This window comes from Urocitellus parryii, chromosome 6, assembly GCF_045843805.1.
Source record: "Urocitellus parryii isolate mUroPar1 chromosome 6, mUroPar1.hap1, whole genome shotgun sequence".
In the NCBI taxonomy this organism is placed as follows: domain Eukaryota; kingdom Metazoa; phylum Chordata; class Mammalia; order Rodentia; family Sciuridae; genus Urocitellus; species Urocitellus parryii.
Window position 1 is genome coordinate 149510145 of NC_135536.1, and position 23928 is coordinate 149534072.

Below are 23928 nucleotides of genomic sequence, written 5' to 3' on the forward strand. Positions count from 1 at the left end.
ATCCTGATAGCCCTTGCATGTGAGCTGTATAGGAGTGCAGGATCAGCAACACTGATGCACCCACCATAGCACCACCAGGCCAGAGAGCTCTGGGCAGGGGCAAGGGTAGTTTCTGTAGCTAACAGTTACTGTCCCAGATAGTGCCACAGGCTCACTTATGCACACACCTCTCAGGAGCCCCTTGGCTCATAGGTGATAACAGTATATCGCACTACTTTGTACAGGCACTCACTTTCCAGTGAATTCTCCTTTAACCCTCAGAGTAACTGAGAATCAGGCAAGTTGACAACTCCAAGCATCACAAAGGAGTGGGGCAGGGAGGACTATTTCCTCTCAACAGGCACCTCCTTTGGCTCAGCCAGCTGAGTTGCAGCTCCTCTCTCCACCTGGACCTCACTTCTTTTCACCTGTTCAATAGTTTGGTATGAGCTTTCAACCTGAGAGGTCATCTGCATATCAGATCCATGTGGCTTCATAAACCACTGGCATTTGTAGAGAGCAGAGCAGCCAAATGGCCTCCTAAAGAATTAGAAAAGCTCTCTACCCCACCCTTGCCTCAGAGGTCAGGCCTTTCTTATATCTCCCAAGATAGTGTGACTGGCTTTCTTCGGCAGTTTAGCAGTTGATCATCACTAGTGTTTGACCCTCCAATGAGCTGCCCTAGAACGGGAGGGCAAATAGGCCTCCCTGGAGTAAAGAAGGTGGCAGGCTTGAGGTTGGGAGGTGGAAATGGCCCCAAGCCAGTGCCCACAGATCAAATCTATTGATGAATGACAGCCTGCTCTCCAGTGCTGAATAGCCAGAAACTGGGAGCCTACGAAGAAGCTGTTTCTCTTCAGAGGCCTCCCTTTGTGCCTCCCTCTCACCTCCCCATCCTATACCACACAAGCATCCCTGGCACATACCCATGTGGATTCCTTGTGGGCCCCCAGAGGTTTTTTTTTTTTTTTTGATCCAGGACACTCTGTGAAATTGATGATTCATCTGCCTTTCCAGAGGCCCCTGTTCAGATACATTCCCTCCCTTCTTTAGAGGGGAGCTCAACCAGGTTTCCTCAAGCCCAGTGGGCTGGTGCAGTCAACCTGATCTGAGGCTAAATAGGAAGGATGTGCTGGCAAAAAGCCCTGGTGGGAGCTCTGACCCCGCTCAATGCTAGGCATTGAGGAGATTGTAAAAAGTGACACCTCCCACCCAGACTGCCCACAAAAGGCTCACAGACCCACCCCACCCCCAAAATTGTACAGGTGCTCTTGAAGCTCTGAGGAGCTCATTCCCCTTATGGGTGGGGTGGTCAAGGGTGTCTGACTTGTGCCAGATAATTGAGAGTTGTGTCTTTCGGACAAGAGGGAGGAGCAGAAGGGAGCCAGTGCTAGGGCCCAAGTCTGAGATCAGTCTTTGAGCTGGAACTAAGTGCTCAGAACCAAGCTGCACTTGTATGTGGCTGCTGCAGAGAAGGGTGGGTGCTGTGTCTGGGCTTTAGTGGGAGGGGATATCCCCTGCACTCCACTCCTGGCCGGCCTCTGGGAGGGAACACACTGTTCCCGCCCAGGCCTGTGGCTTGGGCAAGACCAGCCTGTGGGACGCTGTGTTCCCTGATAAGATGAAGCAATCGCTCTCAGTGCGGCGCACTGCTCAGCTTGTGGCGGCCTCGCGGCGGCGCCAGGGAACATTTATGTAACCTCAGTCCCTGCCCACTTCGTGTCCCTTCTCCACACTGCACACTCCACCCTGCACCCCCACCCCACGCATCGGCCCCGGCAGCATGTCCCCGAGCCCCTGTACCCAGGTACATTCCCTGTCCCTATGTGTCTCCTTCCCCCACTGGCTTTTCACCCAGCAGCCTGGCATACTTGTGATCAGGCACCTGAAGACTTCCTCACCCTGAGATACCAGCAAACCCTCCCAAACCCCACAGGGCCTGGCTTCTCCTTCAACCCCCACACAGTGGTGGGGCCCTCCCACAGTCTCCCTTCTGCTCCCTCCCTGCACTCAGCCTCCACAAAGCCAGTCCCCAGCCCCCTTCCTCTCAGCCCATTTCCTCTTCACAAAGCTTAATCGCCATCCTGTCTTGTGCCTTTCATTCTCCTGCTTCCCCCACCCCCAAAACACACACGCATACACAGTTCAGGCCCCCTGAGCTCTCCTAGCTTCCAGAGTGGGGTCTCCTGGGATCTGGAGTGGCTTTGAGAATCTAGGAAGACCAGCTACCTTATGGGGGTCTGGATATACAGTCCCAGCTCCCCTTCCTGAAAGCCACAGCCACTGTTATTTCTGAGTTAGTTGAGCCCTCTCCTTGGGAGTGTTGTGTCATACTACTTCTGCCTCCTTGTCACATGCATAGGAAGAGGCAGATACAGGATTTGGGTCCAGCAAGGGGAACACAAGTTTGCTTAGTCCAGTGGTGCTCTTTGCAGTGAAATGGGAGCTGGGCTCACTCCCTGTAGGATGCCCATCTGGCCCCACCCTCACTCTGGTTTGCTCTGGTGCTCATTCAGCTCAGCCACACCACCCTGAGGTGGGTCCCCAGAACAGCGGTTTTTCAGTGATGCCAGAGAATGACACCTACTAGTACCTGAAACACTTTCAGGGTCCACAAGATCAGAGTTCTTTTCATAACAATCACATTATTTGCCCTTCATTCTCCCAAGAGTACAGTGGAATATTGCCGAGGCTACTTCATGTGTGATGACATCATCCCTCTGGACAGCTACTAGAATGTATGCTTGGGTTTAAGATTTTTTTTTCTTTTCTAATACAATACATATCAATGGATATTACCCATAAAAGCAAAGGCTCTTTAGGGACCCCACTGAGATTATAAGCAAAAGTGCTCTGGTTTATGAAGTTTTCTGTCCCCCTTTCCCCCAGCTCCTCTTCATTCTTCTGGCTTCTCCTTGTTAGCCTCCTGGAGGCAACTTGAATGCCTCCATTCGGGCTACCCAGCCAGAGTTGGTGCTGTTCCTTGCCAGCATGAATCATAACTTCCATTTGTAGACCAGTTTACTGGCTGTTGCTTCTCCTAGAACAGGGATATGGAGGAATAGAGAACAGAATGGGAAGGATCACATCAATCAGGACCTTGTCCCCAGGGCCAGGCATTGAGTACACATTCAGTAAAAGTATAAAGGGGCTGATGCCAGAGAGGCCATGAGCCAATTGCTGGTCAAGTGTCAATTTTAGACTTCTCCACCTTCCCCCATTTCAGCTTATCCTATATGCTGCAATTCTCTGCAGTCCCAGTATCACATGATCCATCTATAATTATACCTACTTTGTATGCTTCCCAGGAATATAAGCAGAAGGATCCTGAAAAGGACAAAGCCCCCAACAAGACCCTAGAGCTACTAAGAAGCAACAGTGAATCTGAGCCCACCAGACCCAGATCTGAAAGGACCCAGTTGATGGGGTAATGGATGAGAGCAGCAATGATAGCTAATATGTCAGGAGTAAATATTTGAAATATGCCAAACAGTGCCAAGGCTGGTTGCATATAATCCTCTGGAATCATCACAGGAATATACTGCCCACTCAGAGAATAGGGCAGTATATTCATTTTCGGCTGCTATGACACCATAAACTGGGTGACTTAAAGGCAACAGAATTTTACATCTACCCCCCCCCCCACAATCCAGTTGGGGATTGAATTCAGGAGTGCCCCCCCACCCTCAAACTGTATCCCCAGCCCTTTTTATTTATTTACTTTATTTGAGACAATTTCACTAAATTGCCCAAGCTGGCCTTGAACTTTCCATCCTCCTGCCTAAGCCTACTGAATAGTTGGGACTGTAGGCATGTTGCACTGCACTTGGCCAGAAATTTACTCTTCATGTTCCTGAAACCAGAAGTCCAAAATCAAGACATTGGCAGGATTAGTTGTTTCTGGAGACTCTGGGGAGAATCCATCCCAAGCTTCTTTTCTATCTTCTGGTGCCGGGAACCCGTGGTGTTCTTGACTTGGAGATGTATCACTCCAGCTTCTGCCTCCATTTTCACATTACATTCTCCTCTCCATCTCCTTGCCCCATCCCTATCCCTTCCTTTGCCTCTCCTCAGGACACTTGCATTCTCATCCTAAAATTTATGCCTTAATTGTATCTACAGATGCTTCTTTTTTTTCCCACACTCAAAGGTCCTGGAGGTTAGGACTTGGACATATCTTTTGGAAGGCTATTGTTCACTCCACTGCAGATAGTAAGGAACTTGTTAAAAACCATACCATCAGCATGTGGTGGACACAGGGGCTGACCTGACACATTTAATACTGGACCATTTAATACCAGACCTTTCCGAGATTTTAGTGACTAATATGCATTATGAATGTCCAAGCATAGAATTAGCATGTAGCATTTCTCAAACTCTTTTGTTGACAGGTTTTTTTTCCCCCTGAAACCAATTAGCAGTTTATTTAATACTAACATTTCTTCAAACATGATGTAAGAAATGTTGGCTAGATATTTAAAAAATTATATTTAAATATTCCTTTTTATTTTTATTAAAGGAACGAATGCACATGATTTAAAAGACCAATAGCACAGAAAAGTTTACTACCAAAAGCATCTTCTCAAGTCAGCCCTACTCCTCAGAGACCAACACTTTTCTTTCTGATTTTAGTTGTTTGGGTGGATTCTTCCATAAGTGAACTGATTTTATTCCTATTTCTCAATTTATAAAATTTAGGTTGTTACTTCTTTGCCATGAAACTTTGAGTATTTATTCCACTGCTATCCCTTCTCTGACCTCTCAAATTGATGAATATATTATTTAAATCCTTTTATTGATTATCTTTTTAACTCTCACCCTGTTTCTCACATATTTATTTCTTTTGTACACTGGATCTTCCACTTTTCCATGAAATTCTCTGCCAGGTCCACAATTTAGTCCTATGAGCTTGGCCTATAATATTGATCCGGAACACTGACATGTGGTGCTAGGGTTTGTGTGACCATGACTTGGAAGTTCACATCTGTCTTCCAGGACCTGTGCTGGAATCACATTTCCTTCTGCCATCTCATTGGGTTGTTCTGAAGGACAAATAATGTGACACATGAAAAGCTCCTAACACAGTTTTTTGATTTAGAGCCCTTCACTGATTGCACATAATCATGGTATTTTAGTTTGCTTCTGATTTGGACCACAGTTTTTTTGTGTCTTATATTTATCCTGTAGTTTCTAATTGCCTCTCTTTTTTTTCCTTTAAAGAATAGTAACGTGCTTTCTCTGTGTCCTAAAGTTTATCCAGCCTCTTGGTTGTACTTTCTGGTACACAGAACTCACTTTCTTCCTGGAATAGCCTCCCGTGAGCCCTGGTCTACTGTTCTCGTGGCCTCTGAGGCCTCAGCTTGTTCTTGACCTGATATGCCCCTTCACTATTTACTCATGTCTCTAGCTTCTCAGTTTTCTCTCATTTTTGCTGGAGCCTGTGAGATGTGAACTTGTAAGTCCCTAATCTGCTTCTAGCATCCGTTGTGACTTAGGAAAAGACTGGTATTTGTCCCAGCGTTGTTCCCTCATAGATAACCTGGTATTTGTTTCTCCCTTCCCTGTTTATTAAGTTTTGTGATCTCTTCTTTTTACTCGGGGGTTTTTACTTTTCAGAGATTCTCTCACAGCAGGGGCCACCTTTCCTCACTTCCCTGCCCACTTTTGTTAGTCTCCTGACTTGGTTAATGTCTTCTTGGTATTCTCCTTCTCCTTCCCCACCCTCCCTCTTTTATCTTTTTTAAACTCAAACAAAAGCTATCTTATTTTGTTGTAATTTCTTGTGCTCTTTTTTTTCTTCCCTCTATTTTCCCAATCCATACCTTCTGTTAGATAGACATTGACCTCCTGGATCAATTCCCTGTAGCTTTCAACTTTTAGCCCCTCCTATTTAACTGTCAAATAGATATGGGAAATGATGATGGCTACTTGGTTTTCAAAGTCCCCAAAATGCCCTTCCCCAAAAGAAGAGAAATAATGAGAATAAATTCAGCCTCACGTAGACCTGGGCTTCAGCAGTACTAGGAAACAGAACACTGCAACATTCATATTTTCTGGGATGCTTCCTTGCATATATTTCCAGCTTTTTAATGGAATTTTTTGTTTGAGCAGTGATATTTTCAATTTCTAAATGTTATTTTTTTTTGTTGTGGTGATGGTTCTCTGTGGTGTTCTGTTTGCTTTATGCATCAAATTTTGACTCCAGTTCCTCAAAGAATTACTAATTAGAATTGTTAGGTTAACTTTCTCTTCTGTTTCCTGGCTTCACTCTTTTTCATCTGGAATTGGTGATTTTGTTGTTCTTGGCCTTTCCCTTTTGTGCTGCTGATTTTCCTTAGCTGTCTGACTATTCTTGAATGTGTGTTTATATTTAAATCTTTATATTTAAAGATGTGTGGGTGGTGTGGATTTCCTCTGCTGAGCATAGGTGGGCCAGTTTCAAAGACTGGCAGTCTGCTTTAGGGTCTGTGTAGAGGAGGGAGGAAGAGTGACTGTGTCCCAGTGCTGGAAAGGCTAAAGGTGCCAAAGTACCCCCATCCACACCAATTCTCCTTAAACAATTAATGTGATTTTTTGTTTGTTTTGCTTTGGTAAATGCAAGCCTGTTTCATGTTCTGAGCAAGATGTGGGAGAAGGGGAGAAGAATCTTGACTATAAACTGATCTTCATGACCTCCCAACTGGGCTCACTGTGTTTGCTTTCTCCCCACCTGTGTAGGCCCCTTTTGGGGTGTTCTGGGCCACCACTCTATCTGTTACCATGCTCGAATCTAATAGGAACCTGTTGAAGTCTCCTCTGCTGGCCTTTGTTGGCTAGCCACACAAAGTTCTCTCAGAGAAAGAGGAGGAGGCTGGGCCCTGGAAAATGCCCAGACTAACCCCCTCATGTTACATACTGAAGAAACTGAGAAGGTTGGAGTGGTGACAGGACTCTTAGGTGTAGACATTGTCTTCTTGCTGTTCAGGGATCTGGGAGCTGAGGTGTGGTTCCCATAGGGCCAGTGTGGGCCAACTTGGCTCCTGCAAGCAGGTGGAACCACAGCATGAGCCTATACCCCCACTCCCCTAGGGCTGGGGAGAGCTAACCCTGCATAGGCATGTTGGATGCCATATACTTAGGGGGTCCAATGCCAGGGACCACCAGTCCTGGCCCATATACAAACCATATACTCTACAACTTCTATGCTGGAAATGCTGCTGTTTTATCCTGGGAGCTGTCATCTGCTTCCATCCCAAGTGTGGCGGCTGGGAGGCCATGGTTCACCTTCACCTTTACCCTGATGTATTTGACACAGAAGATGAAGAAGACAGGGCAGGGGGCATTGATGAGAAGTCATAGTAAATGAGATGGAGTGGAGCAGGAGTGTAGGGATAGAGAGCCACTCTGGGGGATGGTGAGTGGACACACCTTGGCCATGGGGGAGGGCAGGGACACATACAGAAGATCCTAGGTGTCACTGTGCACGCTGAGACTGATCCTCTGCTTCTGTCGCCCCACAGGTGAGAGGCCCTTTGCCTGCAGCTGGCAGGACTGCAACAAGAAGTTCGCACGCTCTGATGAGCTGGCACGGCACTACCGCACACACACTGGTGAGAAGAAGTTCAGCTGCCCTATCTGTGAGAAGCGCTTCATGCGCAGCGATCACCTGACGAAGCATGCTCGCCGCCACGCCAACTTCCACCCCGGCATGCTGCAGCGGCGTGGTGGGGGCTCGCGGACCGGCTCACTCAGCGACTACAGCCGCTCTGATGCCAGCAGCCCCACCATCAGCCCAGCCAGTTCACCCTGAGCCCCACTGGACCCACAGCAGCACAGCCCCGCCAGTCCCTCCGCCAGCCCCGCGCCCAGCCAAGGACCCCTACCCTGACAACAGCCATGAGCAGCCGCTCTCACCTCCTCTTTGTCAGTCCGTGCCCTTTCCTTTTGTAATAAGAAAAAAAGAGCAAGAACTTCATGAAAAGTCCACGTAAAAACACTTTTCTTCACCTCAGGTGTCAAAGTCAATTTGTTAAAAAAAAAAAAAAAAAAAAAAGCAAAACAAAAAAAAATCAAAAGAAGAAAAAAACAAAAAAAAATTTCAAAAAACATCATCCACAAATTGCACAATGGAGATACCCACAAAGTTGCGATTCAGCGGTGTCGAACCCCCTTTCTCAGGGATGGACACGTTCCACGAGGTCAGTGAGGGCACCCCTTCCTGCCGCCTTACTCTGTACATAGATTTGCACTCTGGAATTTTCTATTAGGTTTGGGAACACACTGGGGACAGAGCAGGCCAACCAGTGCAGGTGGAGCTCAGCATGCATGTGGGTCAGTCCATCAGCTGGGAGTAGATGTGGTCACTGACATTTGTGATTCCAAGGCAGATCTTTTAGTGGTGAGGCGTGTCCTCCCCCTCCCTTCTACCCATCCACTCAGCCTCCATCCTTGGCCACATAGGCTTGGCTCAAAATGCAGATGGGTCTGAGAGACAGGCCACCTAACGAGGGATGCCTTAAGCCATGACAGGTCAAAGGAGCACTCCACTTGGGGGAATTGTGGAGAGTGTCATCTGCCCTCCATGACTGGCACTGCCTGTCTCACTCCTTACCTTCAGGAGCCCTCTCCTGGGCCCCTTGGAAAGATGGAAGCAGAGACGCAAGCCCTGGCTGGGCACAACATCACACCATCCAATCTCTAAGGAGACAGCCTGGGTTCCACCTGTCTGGGCCCCCACTGCCCAACAGACAGCACCAGGGACCCTTCACTATTATACCATATTCTCTGACTGGAAAATAGAGCCTGGGAATTCTGGTTTTCTAAAATGATTTTATGAAGTGTTGGTGTACCCAGTTCCCTAGCTCTCCCATGCTGCTATGGAGTCACCTTTGTTTGAAACAGTGGGCAAGACCATCATGTTGCTTTCTCAGTCAGAAGGTCTATGTGAGTGGCCATGTGTGTGCATGTGTTTGCAGCACTTCACAGAGACCATTCAGTGGCAAAAGACCAGAACATTGTGACTCGGAACTTTTCAAGAGTGGCGCAGCCAATGTCATGGGAAGTGCTGTTGGAGAATGTGCATTCTCTTTTCTCCCCAGGGAACACCAGACGGAAAGTTGTGGGAAACACTTTTCTCAGACCCTTCATGTCTGGTGGTACAGACTGAGCAAACCTCCGGCTTCTCGTTGTCGCCAGAACTTATCTCCCTTTCCCTCTTGCTTCTGCCTGCCCTGCCTGGAGACCCCAGGCCACGCCTAGCCTGCATCGCCCCATTGCCAGCCTTTTGGTAGGGGAGGAAAAGCAGAGAGCTGAGGCAGTTTCTTATGAAGCCTTGACCTGGGCTGGGTTGGTGTTCGAGCCCCAGACCAGGGCAGTTAGGCTGGATCCCAGCAAGCACCTCTGCAGACCTGTGGAGTGTCCAGCCTAGCCCTGCAAGGCCCATGTTGCGCCTTGCCTTCCTTTCAAGGGTTGGGGCCTGTAAATACAAGGCCCCAGGACAGAGTGTGTGTGTGTGTGTGTGTGTGTGTGTGTATTGTGTTGGGATGAGTTGGGGTGAACTTGGGTTATAGTATCTTGCAGAGATCTCTCACTTTGATGAGGAATGGCCCTTGGGACTCAGTGGGCCATAGATGGGCTTCCCAGGCCCAGAGTGCCTTGGTTGTAGTCATTCTGCTTCCATCCCAGCCCACACATTGTGTGGGGTGCAGCACAGAAAAACCCCAGAGATCCAGGCCCAGCTGGAACCTGTAGCTTCGGGCTGATGTGTCATGCCAACTTCAGAGTGGATGGGTGCCCTCTATCTACAGCAGCTGTGCACGTGGCACCATGCCATCTGTGATGCTATGGATACCTGTTTCCAGCTCTACTTCTCTGGAAGTGGCTAATGGCATGTGGTGGCTTCTGTGTAGCACAGTAGGTACCCATTTGGTCTGTGACATTGTTTGTGCTGTGGGTGGGGATGGTGGGGCAGGGGCTATCTCGTTAGTGCAGATTCGGCCCCTCTGGCCCCCCTGCTGCCTTTGGGCCCTATAATAGCTCAGCTTGCATTTGGTTTGGGAGAGAGTAGAATATGTGGTATGGACCTTGAAGAAGAGAGCCCTGGATGCTGGGGATGTGGCAATCTTCATGTCTGGTTCCAAAGTGAGGTCCCTCCCAAAGTTGTTTCTGTGTGAGGCAGAGAAAGCCACACTCTGACCACATTTCATGTCTCAGGAATTCACATTCCAGGTTCAGGAATTTTATTCCAAAGTCCTTTGGTGCACCCATGTTTATGGTTCTGAAGGCAGGGAGAGGGAGTGGCATGTCCCACGCGGCCAGAAAAGCACTCTCCACTGGAGGAGCCAGGTGTCTCCTTGTGACTTGCCTACAGTGTCACAAGGGGTTTTCTAACTTCACATCTGTCTGCACATAGGAAGGGGAAAAAGAACTCTAAACCCAGTCATATTGGAATAAAAGAAAGAGCTGGTTTGTTTTAGAGTGGGGTGGGGGGTGGGGGAGGGAAAGTGGGATAGGCTGTTTCCAAAGAGAGCACTTAATTTAATTTTCCCTCTAAATGACCCAGGGCTGTTCCATCTGATAGATGGAAGGGTAATATTGCCTTAAAACAGAAATATGCAGGCATTGGCTATTTTTGGCAAATGAGTGTGTCTTCATTCCCAAAGTGGTTCTCCTGTAATGGCAGGGTGCGGTCCTTCAGCCATAGGCCTGGCCTGGGAGATGGGGGCAGGGCACCCGGAGGGAGTTCCCCCCTGGGCATCCTGGCTGCACCCTCCAGAATCATCTGGGGCTTAAATTCATCTCATTGAAGGGTGGGGGGAAGAATCTAAATCTCAGGCTCAGTTCACATGGGTTCTCATTAGCAGGTTTCCATCTCATCATGAAACGAGGGATGCCTTCTAAGATGTAGATTGTCTTCCCAGCCTGGGTCTACTTCAGGGTCTTTCATTTTTGTAGTTTATGGCCATGATTGCTGGTTTCAGTGGGATTAAGGAACCCATAGGGCTCCCAGAATAATAGTGAAAAATCAAATCTTTATTTGGGTACATACTTCAGCTCTAGCAGGCCACAGAGGCAGAGATCTCAAAATGAAGGGTGCCTGAGTAAAGGGAGAGTTTCCCTTAAATTAAAAAAAAAAAAAAAAAAAAAAAAAAAAAAAGACGTCTAAAAGGACTGGACCCAGCCATCAGAAGGCTGGTGTTCGGCTCATGTCCCAAACAAGAAAACCCCTTGTCAGCCATATTAGGGGAATGGTTGTAAACTCCCCAAATGCCTACTGAATCCTACAGCCATATGGAAAAACACACAAGACAGCCCTTTCCACAAAGGGCCTTGGGGTCCTCTCCTGATGGGTGCTACATAGAGATGGGCAGTGATGTCCTAGAAGAGAATGTGGTCCTGGATATGCCCCTATGCATCTTGCTGCACTCTCCAACCATGGGATTTGAGGTGCAAGATTGCCCCCCTCCAACACACCCACCTCTACTTTGAGGCCATGCATCGGGGTAGGTGCAGGATTTGCCACGGTGCAGCCTCCAGGTGCAGACCTCCGCACACTGGTGACCCCAGACCTCACCTGGGCAAGGGCTCAGATCCCTGGAGGATGATTCAGAGGTGAGGATGAGTAGAGAGGGTTGGTGGCTTTCTGAGGTCCTGAGTGAGTGGTAGAAGAACTACTAGGTCTTCATTCAAGATTTCTGTCTCCCAGTCATGTGGCCCAGCCTCTTTCTTGCCAGAAGCAGGTACTTAAATGTACTGCACAGGGTTTTAGCACTTCCTAGGACCTCATCCAGGCTCTCTGCTGGGCAGATACGCTACCCTACAGGAAGATGTGATCTGGGCAATAGTGTGGCCTCGTTTCTCAGCTCCTGTTTTTTTTTTTTTTTTTTTTTTTTAACAAGGCTACCTGATTATTTTGATTTCTGAGAGGTGTTACTGATTTTTTTTTTTAAACCCATGTTTAAAAAGGCCATTTGGTCAAAACTGCTGGAAGTTTTAAAGAGCTTGATGTATTAGACACATTTTGAATGATAAGAAATGCTTAATAAGTTAACCACATCTTTTGCTACCCAATATTTCTGTATGTCATCCTGAAGACTATATCTTCCAAAGCTAAAATGCCGATGTGGGCTGATAGGTTTTGAAAGCTAAGTAGCCCCTGGAAGAGCCAGATCCTGTGGCTAATTTTCCTGATTCTGAAGTTTCAAAGATTTGTCCTGGACACATTCCAGAGAATTTTGTATCAGAATTTGGATGCATAGTCCAGCTTACTACTGATAGATGCCTGAACACCATTGAGGGAGAGACCCTTCCTCCTGTTGGCTGGCTCTAGCCCTGAGAAGAGTGGAATCAGGCAGGAGCCCTGTGTCCAGGAGGGAAGAGGTTTCTACTAGCCCCTACCACTGTTGGACTTGCAGTGTAGCCACCTGGCTTTGCCCAGCCTCTCCCTTCTCAATACAGCTTTAAAACATTACTACTTTTATTTAAAAATAAACAGGATGGGAGAGAGGCAGCCTCCCCTGCCCTGCATCATACATTCCAGGATGGGGGCAGGTGGAATGGGACAGGAAGTCAGAAAGGGGACAGGATGGATGCACGTGCAACTTTCTCCTGGGGACTCTGGAGTCTTTTCTCACTGATGCCCTCCTAGAGGACCTGTTGACTGATTACTGCACATGCTTGTTTGGAAACCAGTGTGCAAGTTGAGTGCTTGCAGGAGACCATCACTGGTCAGTTTGTCCCTTCCACTCAGCACAGGAGCCTATTCCTTGTGCTTGGAAGATCCCTCTCCACATTTCCACGCTCCCCCTCTTCCCAGCTTGGCACAGGCACCATAATGGGGTGTTATCAACCCCAGTGTCTCTTCTCCAGTCAGTGTCTGTGGGTGTGTGAGTGGGAGACTTTTCCCCTCCCTCACCTGGGAGAAGCCTCAGGTGCCCAGTGCTGAGGACCCCCATCAATGTCAGCATGGGGCTCTCTACTGAGCAACTATGCATTGGTGGGTTTGGAGCTGCTTACTGTGGCTCCCTGGTGACCAGGAACTGCTTGGGTAGTTACACTGGGTACACCCAAGTGACCCTTTCCCACCCAAAACCATCGGTGGAGCTTCTGTGGAATCATTTGCCAAAATCCCAAGGCAGAATCCAAGGGTCCAACACCATTTCCATCGAGTTCACAATTTCCTTTTCTGTAGAAATATTGTTTTGTTTTTGTTGTTTTTTAAAACCAATTTCCCACCATGCTTCCGAAGGCCACATTTCATCTTTTCTGGATCACTACAGTGAAGTATTACAGTTGTACAGTTCCCAATCTGGCCTTGGCTTGCTCGGATTAAACTTTGTATGTATTTTGTAAGGCATAGATTCTATATTGTAATGATGTCCTATGCAAAAAAAAAATTAACGAAATTGTAAATTTTATTGTTTTAACATGTATGCATGTTTAGTGACGTTTACATTTTGAATAAAATTTATGATTCATTATTTTATTGCCAGAGCTGGTTCCTACAATGGGCATGTCTTGCAGAGGCTCTGGGAGGGGAAGGGAACTGAAATGGAAGTGAAACTCAAGCTGCCCTTATTGGCTGAGGGGCAGCAACTTATCTGGAACTTTGCAGGCCTTATCCTAGCAGGAAGAATATATAATGGTCGTTTGGAGGGTAGGTTCTCTTCTGGCTGTCCCCTCCTGCCTGTAGGGTTCTATTTCAGATCTTGAGGGCTCCATTTCTCCTTACATCCCAGTGAGCACAGAGGACAAAGGGAGATGGTGACAGCAGTTTCTTTCAAAGGGCATTACACTTTTCCTAAAATGTTTTAGCTCTTCGTTACTGTAACATATACCTGAGATAATCAACTTATAAAGAAAAAAGGATTACTTTGGTTTGTGCTTTCAGTCCATGGTTGGTCCCACTGCTTTTAGGCCTGTGGTGAGGCAGCACATTATGGTAAGAATGGGTAGCAGATCACAGCTGTTTGCCTCAAGACCAAGAAGAGGAAAAAAAGTGGGTGGGGTCCCACAATCCCCTCCAAGAGCATGCTCCTAATGGCCAAAAGACCTCCCACTAAACCCCACTTAAAGCCTTGATCACCTCCCCGTAGTGCCATCTTGGGGAGAAAGACTTTGTCACATAGGCTTTAGGGGACACTTAGGATCTAAACTACAGCGTCCCACACAAACACCTAGGCATTTCCTCCCCCTGGCCAGCAACAGTTGCATCTCTCCATCTCAAATACCTGTTCCTCTAAACCTTCTGCCCAGAGTCTAGAAACTATTCCCACTCCTTGCTACTAAAGTTCTTGTAGTCAATCAGGGTCACTGACTCTATAAAGTACACTGCCAGAGGGACAGGTCCAGGGAGCTGGAAGGTGTCTATTGATACCAGATGTGATCATTAATTGCTCCTGGCTACCCTCAGAGGCAGGTGATGGTTCTCAACAGAGGTGATGGGAAGCCCACCATTAGGTGGGTGAGTGGATCAGACCCTTGGCCTGTGCCTGCTACAGCGTGTAAAAGAAGATACATGTGCCTCTGCATCCTCAGCCTAGATCCACACACTGCACACTGTTCTTAAATCAATACCTCTTTACAAAGTAAATGAAAACCACCAAGAGATTTAAAATATAAAAAACAAATGAAGGCATTGTAGTTGATCAATGGTGTGGTTTTTGTTTGTTTGTTTTTTCTGAAGCTACAAGGACACTGGCAGGCATTTCCTGATAGACATTCCTGATAGACATTGTGTCTGAGATTAGGAGGAGGGGGTGTGAAATGAATACACCCAAGCACATACTGAACAGCCATAAACACAAGGACACATTTTCAAACAAAATCCTTGCTGGTGCCAAGACATTTGGAGCCCATTATCAGCTGGAGTCTTTCCCCAGGACAGCCGCTGTTCTGCCTTCTCTGAGACAGTTTCCTTCTTGCTCAGGAACTTTTGTAGCTGGCAACTGCAGGATGGATCCACTTCCATAAATAGTGGTGTGTTGATAGGATCCCTAGATGCTTTAAAAATATTGACAGGAAAAAAGGAAAAAGTGGTCCATCAGTTATGTCACAGCTGAGATTTGAAAGAGGCTATAAATTCCTGCTGGAGTTCCTTTCCAGAAGACTGGACCATATCTCAGGAACCAGGAGTCTCCTGAGTCCTGAAACCTCCTCAATAATGTAGGAGGAAGACAAGACTTCAATAAGTGTGTTTATCAGCTTTTTTTGCTGTGACCAAAATACCCAACAAGAACAACTTAGAGTAGGAAAGACTTATTTTGCCTCATAATTTCAGAGGATTTAGTTCATGGTCAGCCAACTCCATTGCCTTGGGCTTGACTACGGGCAGAACATCATGGGGGGGAAGGCGTGGCAAAGGAAAGCTGCTCAGCTCATGGCAGCAAAGACGCAGAGAGAGTGGGGGGACCAGGTACAAGATACAGTCCCCAAGGGCACATCCTCAGTGACCTACTTCCTCCAACATGCCCCATCTACCTATAGGTATCATTCCAGTAGTCTATTCAAATAATTAATCCTTCAAATGGATTAATCCACTAATGAGCCCCACCTCTGAACATCCCTACATCACTGTCAATATATGAGCTTTTGGGGAACATTCCATATCCAAACCATAACAGCAAGCCAGAGGCTTTACTGTTGTGGTGTTTTAATAAATAAATATATTAGTATGTTTTACAGCCACATAGCACATTTTCTTCTCATTGTCCTGAAGACAATGAAGAAAAGTAGGCACAATAATAAAGCATTTTGAGGAGGATCTGTGGCTGGCAAGACCTCTGTGACTCAATGTCCTGAGTGATCAGTTTTAGGACATTCCTGAGGCTGAATCCCTCTGCATTTTTTTTTTTATCAGAACTTGGTTTTAAAAGTCAAAACTTTTGCCATTAGGTGAAGGGCCAAGGCTGGTGGCATCCTGGTCAGGTTTAGGATAGCATCTGGTGGAGGGAATAACAGGCTCCTGTCATCCTAGAGGACAGAGACTGGCCAAGGCCCACAAATTACATCTGCCTCTCAAAGAAAGGACTTACCATTGACCTGAGTCTGTTTCCTGTTGCCAATAGTATAATATCACAGACTGGGTAAGTTATAAAGGAAAGAGGTTTACTTTTGTTTCCAAGTGCTAATGATTGAGGGGTCACATCTGATGATGACCTTCTAGCAGGTGGAGTCCTGAAACAGCTTAGAGAGAGAGAGAATGCATTTGTCTGTCCTCTGGTTTCTCTCCTTATAAAGCCACCAGTATTCAATCATGAGGGCTCCACCCTGATGACCTCTCCTAATCTCACCCCAGATGCCCCACCTCTAAGCATGATAGTCCAATTAGGCATCTCCCCTCTTAGTTCCTCACTATTAGATTAAACTTCTAAAGGGATAAGCCCTACTCACACCATAGCACTGTCCCTCAGTGCTGGCCTGCTGGCAGTGACTGCCCTGTTGCTGGAGGAATTCAAGCAGGTGCTGCAACACTGCTTGCTAGAAAGGCCATGAAATAATTTTATTCTAGAAGGAGCCTGGTGATTGTACAAAGGAAAGGCCACAGGGTTTTCCAGGGGGACTCACTGGGGCATAATCATCAAGACCTTCAGACATTTTCTCCTAGTCTGTCAGTAATGTTGGCGTGTGCATTGGCCTTTGGTAGGTTGGGGTTGACTGCTGAGGACCTTGAATAATAGGTGAGGCAGTGTGTAATCTACACTCATATGTAATGAGGAAGAGGGCGCCTCTATCCCCTTCCACCCAGTCAGACATCACATGTACACCATGATACAATTCTTACCGTTAGCCCCACTTCTAAGGTCTTCTTAGTGGGAAAGTGATCAAACCCAGTAAAGGCACCCAATTTTTCCTGGCAGGGGTAATTTCTCTGCCCAATTTTCTTGCACAATCACAGATCAGGGAGCAAGATTCCATAGCAGTAGTGATAAGACAGGTAGGTTTAAATAGAAGGTAGTGTTCAAAATCTGGGTCCTGGATTAATTCCCTATTACTGTTGTAGCAAGTTTCCACAAACATTGGCCTAGAGCAATCCATGTTTATTCTCTTATAGCTCTAGAGGTCTTAGCTATGAGAGTCTTACCAGGGCTAAAACCAAAGTTAGTTCCTCCTGGAGTCTCTTAGAAGCCACCTACATTCCTTGGCTTGTGGCCTCTCTCTGTCTTCAAAGCCAGCCAGGGTAACCTCTCTCTGACCCCCTGCTTTCCCCCTATGAGGACCCTTATGATTGCATCTGGCCCACCGGATAATCCAAGGTTCTCCCACCACCAATAGGTCCTTCTTACATCTTCCTGAGCCTGGGGAGCAGAGCAGCAGTGCAGGCTGCGTGAGAGAAACGCAGAGTTGGATGAACTGCCTCCTGTCTGGGTGGAGACCCCTGTGGTCCCCACAAGGGAAGCATATGTGGTTGAATTAAACTAAACTGTTTCTTCCAGCTGTGATTTTTTAGTCCTTCATAGTATTTTCCTTTAATTCCTCACCTTTGAAAAGCAGAATACCAATGAAATTATTTCTCACTGTGCTACAGTTCTTAAAAACAGGTGGGTCCTCGAGGGCCGGCACCCAGGTGACTGGCCACTGCCTGCCCAGTGTGCAGAGCCTTGCTCACAGTGGTGACCTCACAGTGCTGGGGAAAGGACTTGGATCTTCATGCCAGGCACAGCCAGCCTGAGCCTTCAGCTCTCAACAGGCTGTCCATGCAGCCTTGGGGAAGTCTTTTGAGGCTCGTCTTCCATGGCAGTAACCAGTCTTGGCCATGGACTGTATCAGGTTATCGGAAATTCTCAGGAGTCATTACGTGCCAGGAGCCAAGGCGGCTGAAATTGTGCCTGTGCCCAGGCCCTCAGCCCCCTCAGGACCTGGCCTCCACTCCCACATTTTCTGGGAAAGGGATCTGTGGGGAGCAAGCCCTGCTGGACTATCTCAATATGGAGGGGACCAGGACCAAACTGTGGGAAATGGAGGCTGACTGGCCCACATGGCAGTCCCCTGCTCCAGACACCTGCAGGCACCAGGTGGTCCAGCTTCTCCACTTTCCCTTAATGTTTGACATGCATCTGCTCACTGCAGACCAGGTGCCATGCTGTGAACTTGTTATGTCATTGTCATCTGAGCCATCTCAGAGGGAGGTGTGAACATTCCTCATTCAGGGTCACAGAGGAAATGAGGCTCCAAGAAGTAAAGTGGCTCTCCCAGAGTACATACTGACAAAAGTCAGGGAAGGATCTTGATCGGAGTGATCTATTGACCACCACTGCCTTAAACTCTGGATTAAATAGAGAATTATTCTAACTAATTTGGGGGGTGCCCCTTTCTATTCCCTATCATCAGAGGATTGTCCCAGAAGACCAGTGGCTTAACAACATGGAGCTGAACACTCATCTCTGTTCTGGTTGCTTGTTATGGGCCTATGCCCAGCAGCCTATCATTTCCAATACAGTGTCCCCCAAGACGACACACAAACTGCCCCCTGGGGACCAGTCCCAGGCACTGTGGGTCTCAGGCCTCCCTTTGGAGCCCTCCAAGCAGCCAAGCAAAGCCTCTCACCTACATAGCCATGATTTCCCTAGGCTACCGGTGTGTCCAGGGGCTGCACCCACCCACTCAGACCTCCTGGCACCTAGAGACGGCCAGCGCAGAGCAGTGACAATCATTGCTCTTATTTCCAAACAGGTGGGAAGCCCTGGTGACCTCAGTAGGTCTCCTGATCCCAGTTCCAGGGCTCCTTTCTTTAAAAATGTTTTGATTGACACATATTTATGGAGTGCCCTGTTATTTTCATATATGTGTGTACTGAATAATGATCAAATCGGGGTAATTAGCATGCCCATCACCTGAAGTATTTATCATCTCTTTGTGGTAAAACATTCAAAATTTCCTTTCTTCTTGCTTTAAAAATATACACTATGTTATCATTAGTTGTATTTACCCTAACACCAGGATCTATTCTTCCTGTGAAATTATAACTTCTTACTCAATCTCTCCCTATTGGCTAAATAATATTCCACTGTGTGTATGTTCTATATTTTCTCTATCCATTCATTAGTTGATGGACACTTAGGTTGTTTCACTATCTTGGCTATTGTGAATAGTGCTGCAGTTTAAACACAGGAATGCGGATATCTCTTCGACATACTGGTTTCATTTCCCTTAACTGTATACCCCCAGAATGGGGTTGCTGGAACATACCGTAGTTCTAGTTTTAATTTTTTGAGGAACCTGTGCATTGTTTTTCATATTAATTGTACTAATTTATATTCCCACCAAAAGGACACAAGGATTCTGCCCTTTTCTCTAAATTCTTGCCAACACTTGTTATCTTTTGTCTTTTGATAATTCTGGGGCTCATTCTTTATGACTGTCCCTATCCTAATATCTTCCATTCCCAACCTCACAACATTTGGGTCATGATTTACTTATGAATTCTCCAGGAGCACCAGGTGAGGATCCACAATAAATATCAATATGACCTGTAAAATCAGCTGCTCCCTGTATTAGGAAGAATCATCAACACAGATCCCTGCACACAAGGTTGCTGACTGATTCACAATAGTGTTTTTGGCAAATTGTCATTGCAAGCTTACACTGATGAACAGAACTGTCCCCTGCCTCTTGTCTGTCTTTTAACCATAAACATACTCTTAAGAGTTCTCCCATATCAATTGCTGACTTTACAAAAAAAAATTTTTTTAAAGCAGGTTACAAAACACTAGGCAAAGTAGAACCACATCATATGTAAACATTTTTCTCTATGTGATTATGTTGTCATATAGACATGCCTACAAAAAAAGGCACACAAGAGACTTAAACTCCAGCCCTTGTTATCTTAGAGTAATGAAAAGCCAGATGACTTATTTCTTTGTTTTTGTTTGTTTTCAAAACTGCTCACATACAACTTTCAGCAGCACTTCTGTGAGGCAAAGATCTTGCCAAAGGCAAGGTGCAATGTGCCCCAACTCCATCCCAGGGACCTCCACCAGCAGTCACGGACCTGCCCTTGAGGAAAGGGTGTTGGGACTCACCCCACCTGACCCCAGTGTGAGTTCACATGCAGACGTGCGCCCATGGTCACCTATACATCAGTGCAAAGGCGTGATGTAAAGCTGGATGTGTCACACCACCATCCAAAAGTGGCACCGCCAAGTTAGCAAGCTGCAAAGGAGCAGGAAACATACCTAGCAACGCCAGGTGCTCCTCCTGCCACCAAACCTGCCATGGACTGGATGCCTGATCCCCTCCCCCAACCCCCACCCCACCCAGAATTCATAGGTTGAAACCTAATTCCCCAATGCGATGGTGCTTGGAGGTGGAGTGTTTGGGAAGTGATGAAGTCAGAGGGTGGATCTCATGATTTCATAATCCTGCTAAATTGAATCTGTGCCTTTATAAGAGACACAAGAGAGATAAATTCTGTCTTGGCCATGGGAGGATACAAGGAGTAGGCAGCCCTCTGCAAACCGGGGAGGCATGCCCTCACCAGACATTGGATCTGCTGAGGTCTTGATCTTGAACTTCCCTGCCCTCAGAAATGTAAGTAATAAATGTTTAAGTCACCCAATGTATGGTAGTTGGTTTCAGTAGCCTGAGCTGACAAATATCCTACCCACCATGAAATCACATGGGGAAGGTTAACCCCAAGGTCAGGACAGGGTGGTTCAGAAGGGACCCAAGGGGGTTTCAACTGTGCCTGCAACATTACATTGATTTAGGATTTATTAGAGCAGTTGTCAGGAGCAATGGGTTTATTGTTTCCTTTCTCTGTATTTTTCTAAGTAGGAAACATTTGAGTTACTTGGTCTAAGGATGGGGCTCCTGTGTGTCACCTGGGCTTATCCAACTGCAATGTGCAGATGTGTGTACAGATGGCTGTGACCAGGCTGCACCCTTCACTGGGCAGAGGTTTGCTCCAATATAGGAGTGCTTCCAGGGAGTCTGGCCTCTGGAGATCACAGCACTAATTTGGACACAAGCCACCAAATAACATGGGGTGGGGGGGAAGACCGACTGCTCTGGCTCCAGCCAGGGAGGAGAAGGGGCTGAGCTCCTTGATGAGACACCTCTGAAACAAGAGCGGTTTTCATGAATCTGCCCCAGTGTAGCGAGGGATGGCAGATACCCGCCCTGGCACCTGCAGGCTCCTGAACACCAAGGGCGGTTGCTGTTCTTCTCCCCAGATGGCACTGTGCCCTGGGACAAGCACCGGAAACTGTTTGTTTTTCCTCCCTGTGAACAATAGGGTAAAGAAGGCACGGTCTGTCTACATTTGATGATGGCTGTAAAACTAACTGAGAAAAGCCAGTGGAAACGCCTGAAAGAAGTCAAACAGCAAAATCCGTGTATTTTAGGGAGTGTGGAGTCACGGTGTTCAAAGACTTGGAAAGTAATTCGATTTGTTCTAGTTTTTAAATTTGAAAATTCTAGTCAAAGTAACCCCCAATAAATAGGCTTTACAAAAGCAAATAATACACAAAACAAAACCTAATGGTAAAATCTCTCTCCATCCTCTCCCACCTCTGACTACCCTACCTTCCACACCAGTTCCGCCATCCCAGGCAGGGTTAAACCCTTTCTTACCTTTCTGTTTTTCATTGGCCATTCTCTTAAGCCTCAATAAAATGCTGGTCCTCCTATTTTGTACTTTATGAGCCTTTGATAAGATATATGGACTCTCTGATATGGAGGCTGAATACAGTAATCAGCTCCTTCTCCTCCCTGTCCCTCCCACATTCTCCACCTCCCGTTCATGGGGAATGTTTCATCTCTTCTGGAAGGTTCTCCCTGAAACTACTAACACACTTTCTCTCTCCTGTCTGCTATTCCACCTTTGCTCTGTGTTTTGACTCCCTTTCTACTCACTCCCCACAGACCCAGGTGCTTTTGCAAAGTTTGACTATAATAAAGGTGGATTCCAATGGTTCCACCCTGGGCTGAGCCCACCAATGTTACAGTACTCACTGCACAGGGAAACTGAGCCCAGGGGGACGTTTACTTCTTTGTTGGCCTAATGTGGACACCTCCATCTCAGCTCACTCAAAGAATACATTCCCAGGATCAACAGCAGATTGGGAGCTGGGCTTGGTGTTGTGCACCAATAGTCCCAGCTACTCGGCAGGCTGAGGCAGGAAGAATCTCTTGAGCTCCAAAGTTCCAAGCCAGCATGAGGAATACAGTAAGACCCTCTTACAAGAAAAAAAAATATAAACAAATAAAGGAGCAAATTCATTGGGTGAATCCATTTTTCACTTTATCTGTACCTCCAAGTCATATCACATTTTAGTTTGCTATGTAATTGAAACTTAATTTTATTATACACTTATTTTTTTCTATAGTTTTTAATCCCTACCTATTTATTTATCTGTTTATTTTTGGAAGCAGGAATCGAACCCAGGGGCACTTAAGCACTGAGTCACATCTCCAGCCCTTTTTATTTATTTATTTATTTATTTTTATTTTGAGACAGGGTCTCTCTAAATTGCTTAGGGCCTTGCTAAGTTGCTGAGGCTGGCTTTGAATTTGTAATCCTCCTTCCTCAGCCTCCTGAGCCACTGGGATTATAGATGTGTGCCACCGTGCCCAACTTTCTAACCTCTTATTTGCAGAATAATAACATGCTTGTGCCTCACCTCAGTTTTACTATCTTTTTGTCCCCTTGCCTCCTCTCCTTCTCTAATCTTCCCCCCCACACACACACCCCAGTCTACACATAGTACTTGAGACTCACCACCCTCTGGTGGGTCAGTGCATAGTATAAATCTCATATCTTTCTTTCTCACTTTCCTGGAATATATTCTCAAATAATGGTCCCAGAAAGGATTGTGGCAGGTGGGTTTGTTTTTTACTTATTCTTTTTTTAAATACTTTTTTTTTCCCCCTTCCATTTGGGAATACTCTACCACTGAGCTACATCCCAGTCTTTTTCATTTTTGAGACAGGATCTTTCTTTTTTTTCTTTTTTCTTTTTTTAATTTATTTTTTAGTTGTAGTTGGACACAACACCTTTATTTCACTTGTTTATTTTTTTGTATGTGGTGCTGAGGACGGAACCCAAGGTCTCGCACGTGCGAGGCGAGTGCTCTACCACTGAGCCACAACCCCAGCCCAGAGAGACAGGGTCTTTCTAAGTCGATGAGGTAAGCCTTGAACTTGTGATCCTCCTGCCTCCATCTGCAGAACAGCTGAGTTTACAGGCACGTACCACTACATCTGGCTGTTTTGAAACCTCAAAGTTCTGAAAATATTGTTCTTCTGTCCATTATTGATTGATCATTTAGCCCAATATAGAAAACTAAGTTCAAAATTACTTCCCTGTTCTTTTGGGAGCGTTGTAACACATGGGAAGTCTGACGATCTAGGGTTCTCAGCCTTTTGCAGCAAACATCTTACTTTTTACTGTTTTGGAAGTCAGTCAACTGATCTTGTCCACTGTTACTCTGCACTTTCTTACGGCCCTTTCTAAGAGCAGACATTGTTCCTTCAGCCTGTATTCCATGGACCCCTCCATCTGAAGACTCTGTCTCTGTAGGTCTGAAATGTGTCTAATACATCACTGCTCCTTTTCCTCCTTCACTGTTCTTTCCTTTATGGGCTCCATGTTCCTTGAAGGCGGACTTGCTGAATTGATCTTCCTATCTCTTACTCTTTCTTTCAGGATTAGCCCTGTGTTTACTTTCCTGTTTTTCTCCTGGTCTGCTCCCAAGCTGAGACAGGCCTCTGGACTCAAATTTCACTCATCCTCTGAAGCCCAGACCACACATCATGCCCTGACCCTGCCTTTCTTGGCATCTGTGCTGAGGAAGTGCCCATGGCCCCTCAGTGTGGCACCTTGTCCTGATCCTTACTGGGTTGCTGATACAGGAAAGGACTCTTCATTCTCAATGGCCTGTGGACGAGATGGAGGATCTGGGGAGAGCGGAAAGGGCGCTCTGGAAAGCTATGGGGAGGGTGTTGAGGGACTGAGAGGAACTCTGAGTTAGG

At 46.7% G+C, this 23928-nt stretch overlaps 1 protein-coding gene and 1 long non-coding RNA gene across 3 annotated transcripts in view; both read left to right on the forward strand.

The window, feature by feature from the left end:
* Klf13 (KLF transcription factor 13) overlaps positions 1–7996 on the forward strand; it is a 42068-nt gene extending 34072 nt beyond the window's left edge. Inside the window, exon 2 of the mRNA XM_026406954.2 lies at positions 7479–7996. Coding sequence (XP_026262739.2) covers positions 7479–7768 — 290 coding nt within the window. The 3' untranslated portion in view covers positions 7769–7996. The remainder of the gene's footprint in view (positions 1–7478) is intronic.
* A 28-nt stretch (positions 7997–8024) lies between these two features.
* LOC113195434 (uncharacterized) overlaps positions 8025–23928 on the forward strand; it is a 72009-nt gene continuing 56105 nt past the window's right edge. For both annotated transcript variants that reach the window (XR_003302399.2, XR_003302398.2), the window contains exon 1: positions 8025–8156. This is a non-coding gene — a long non-coding RNA (uncharacterized LOC113195434). The remainder of the gene's footprint in view (positions 8157–23928) is intronic.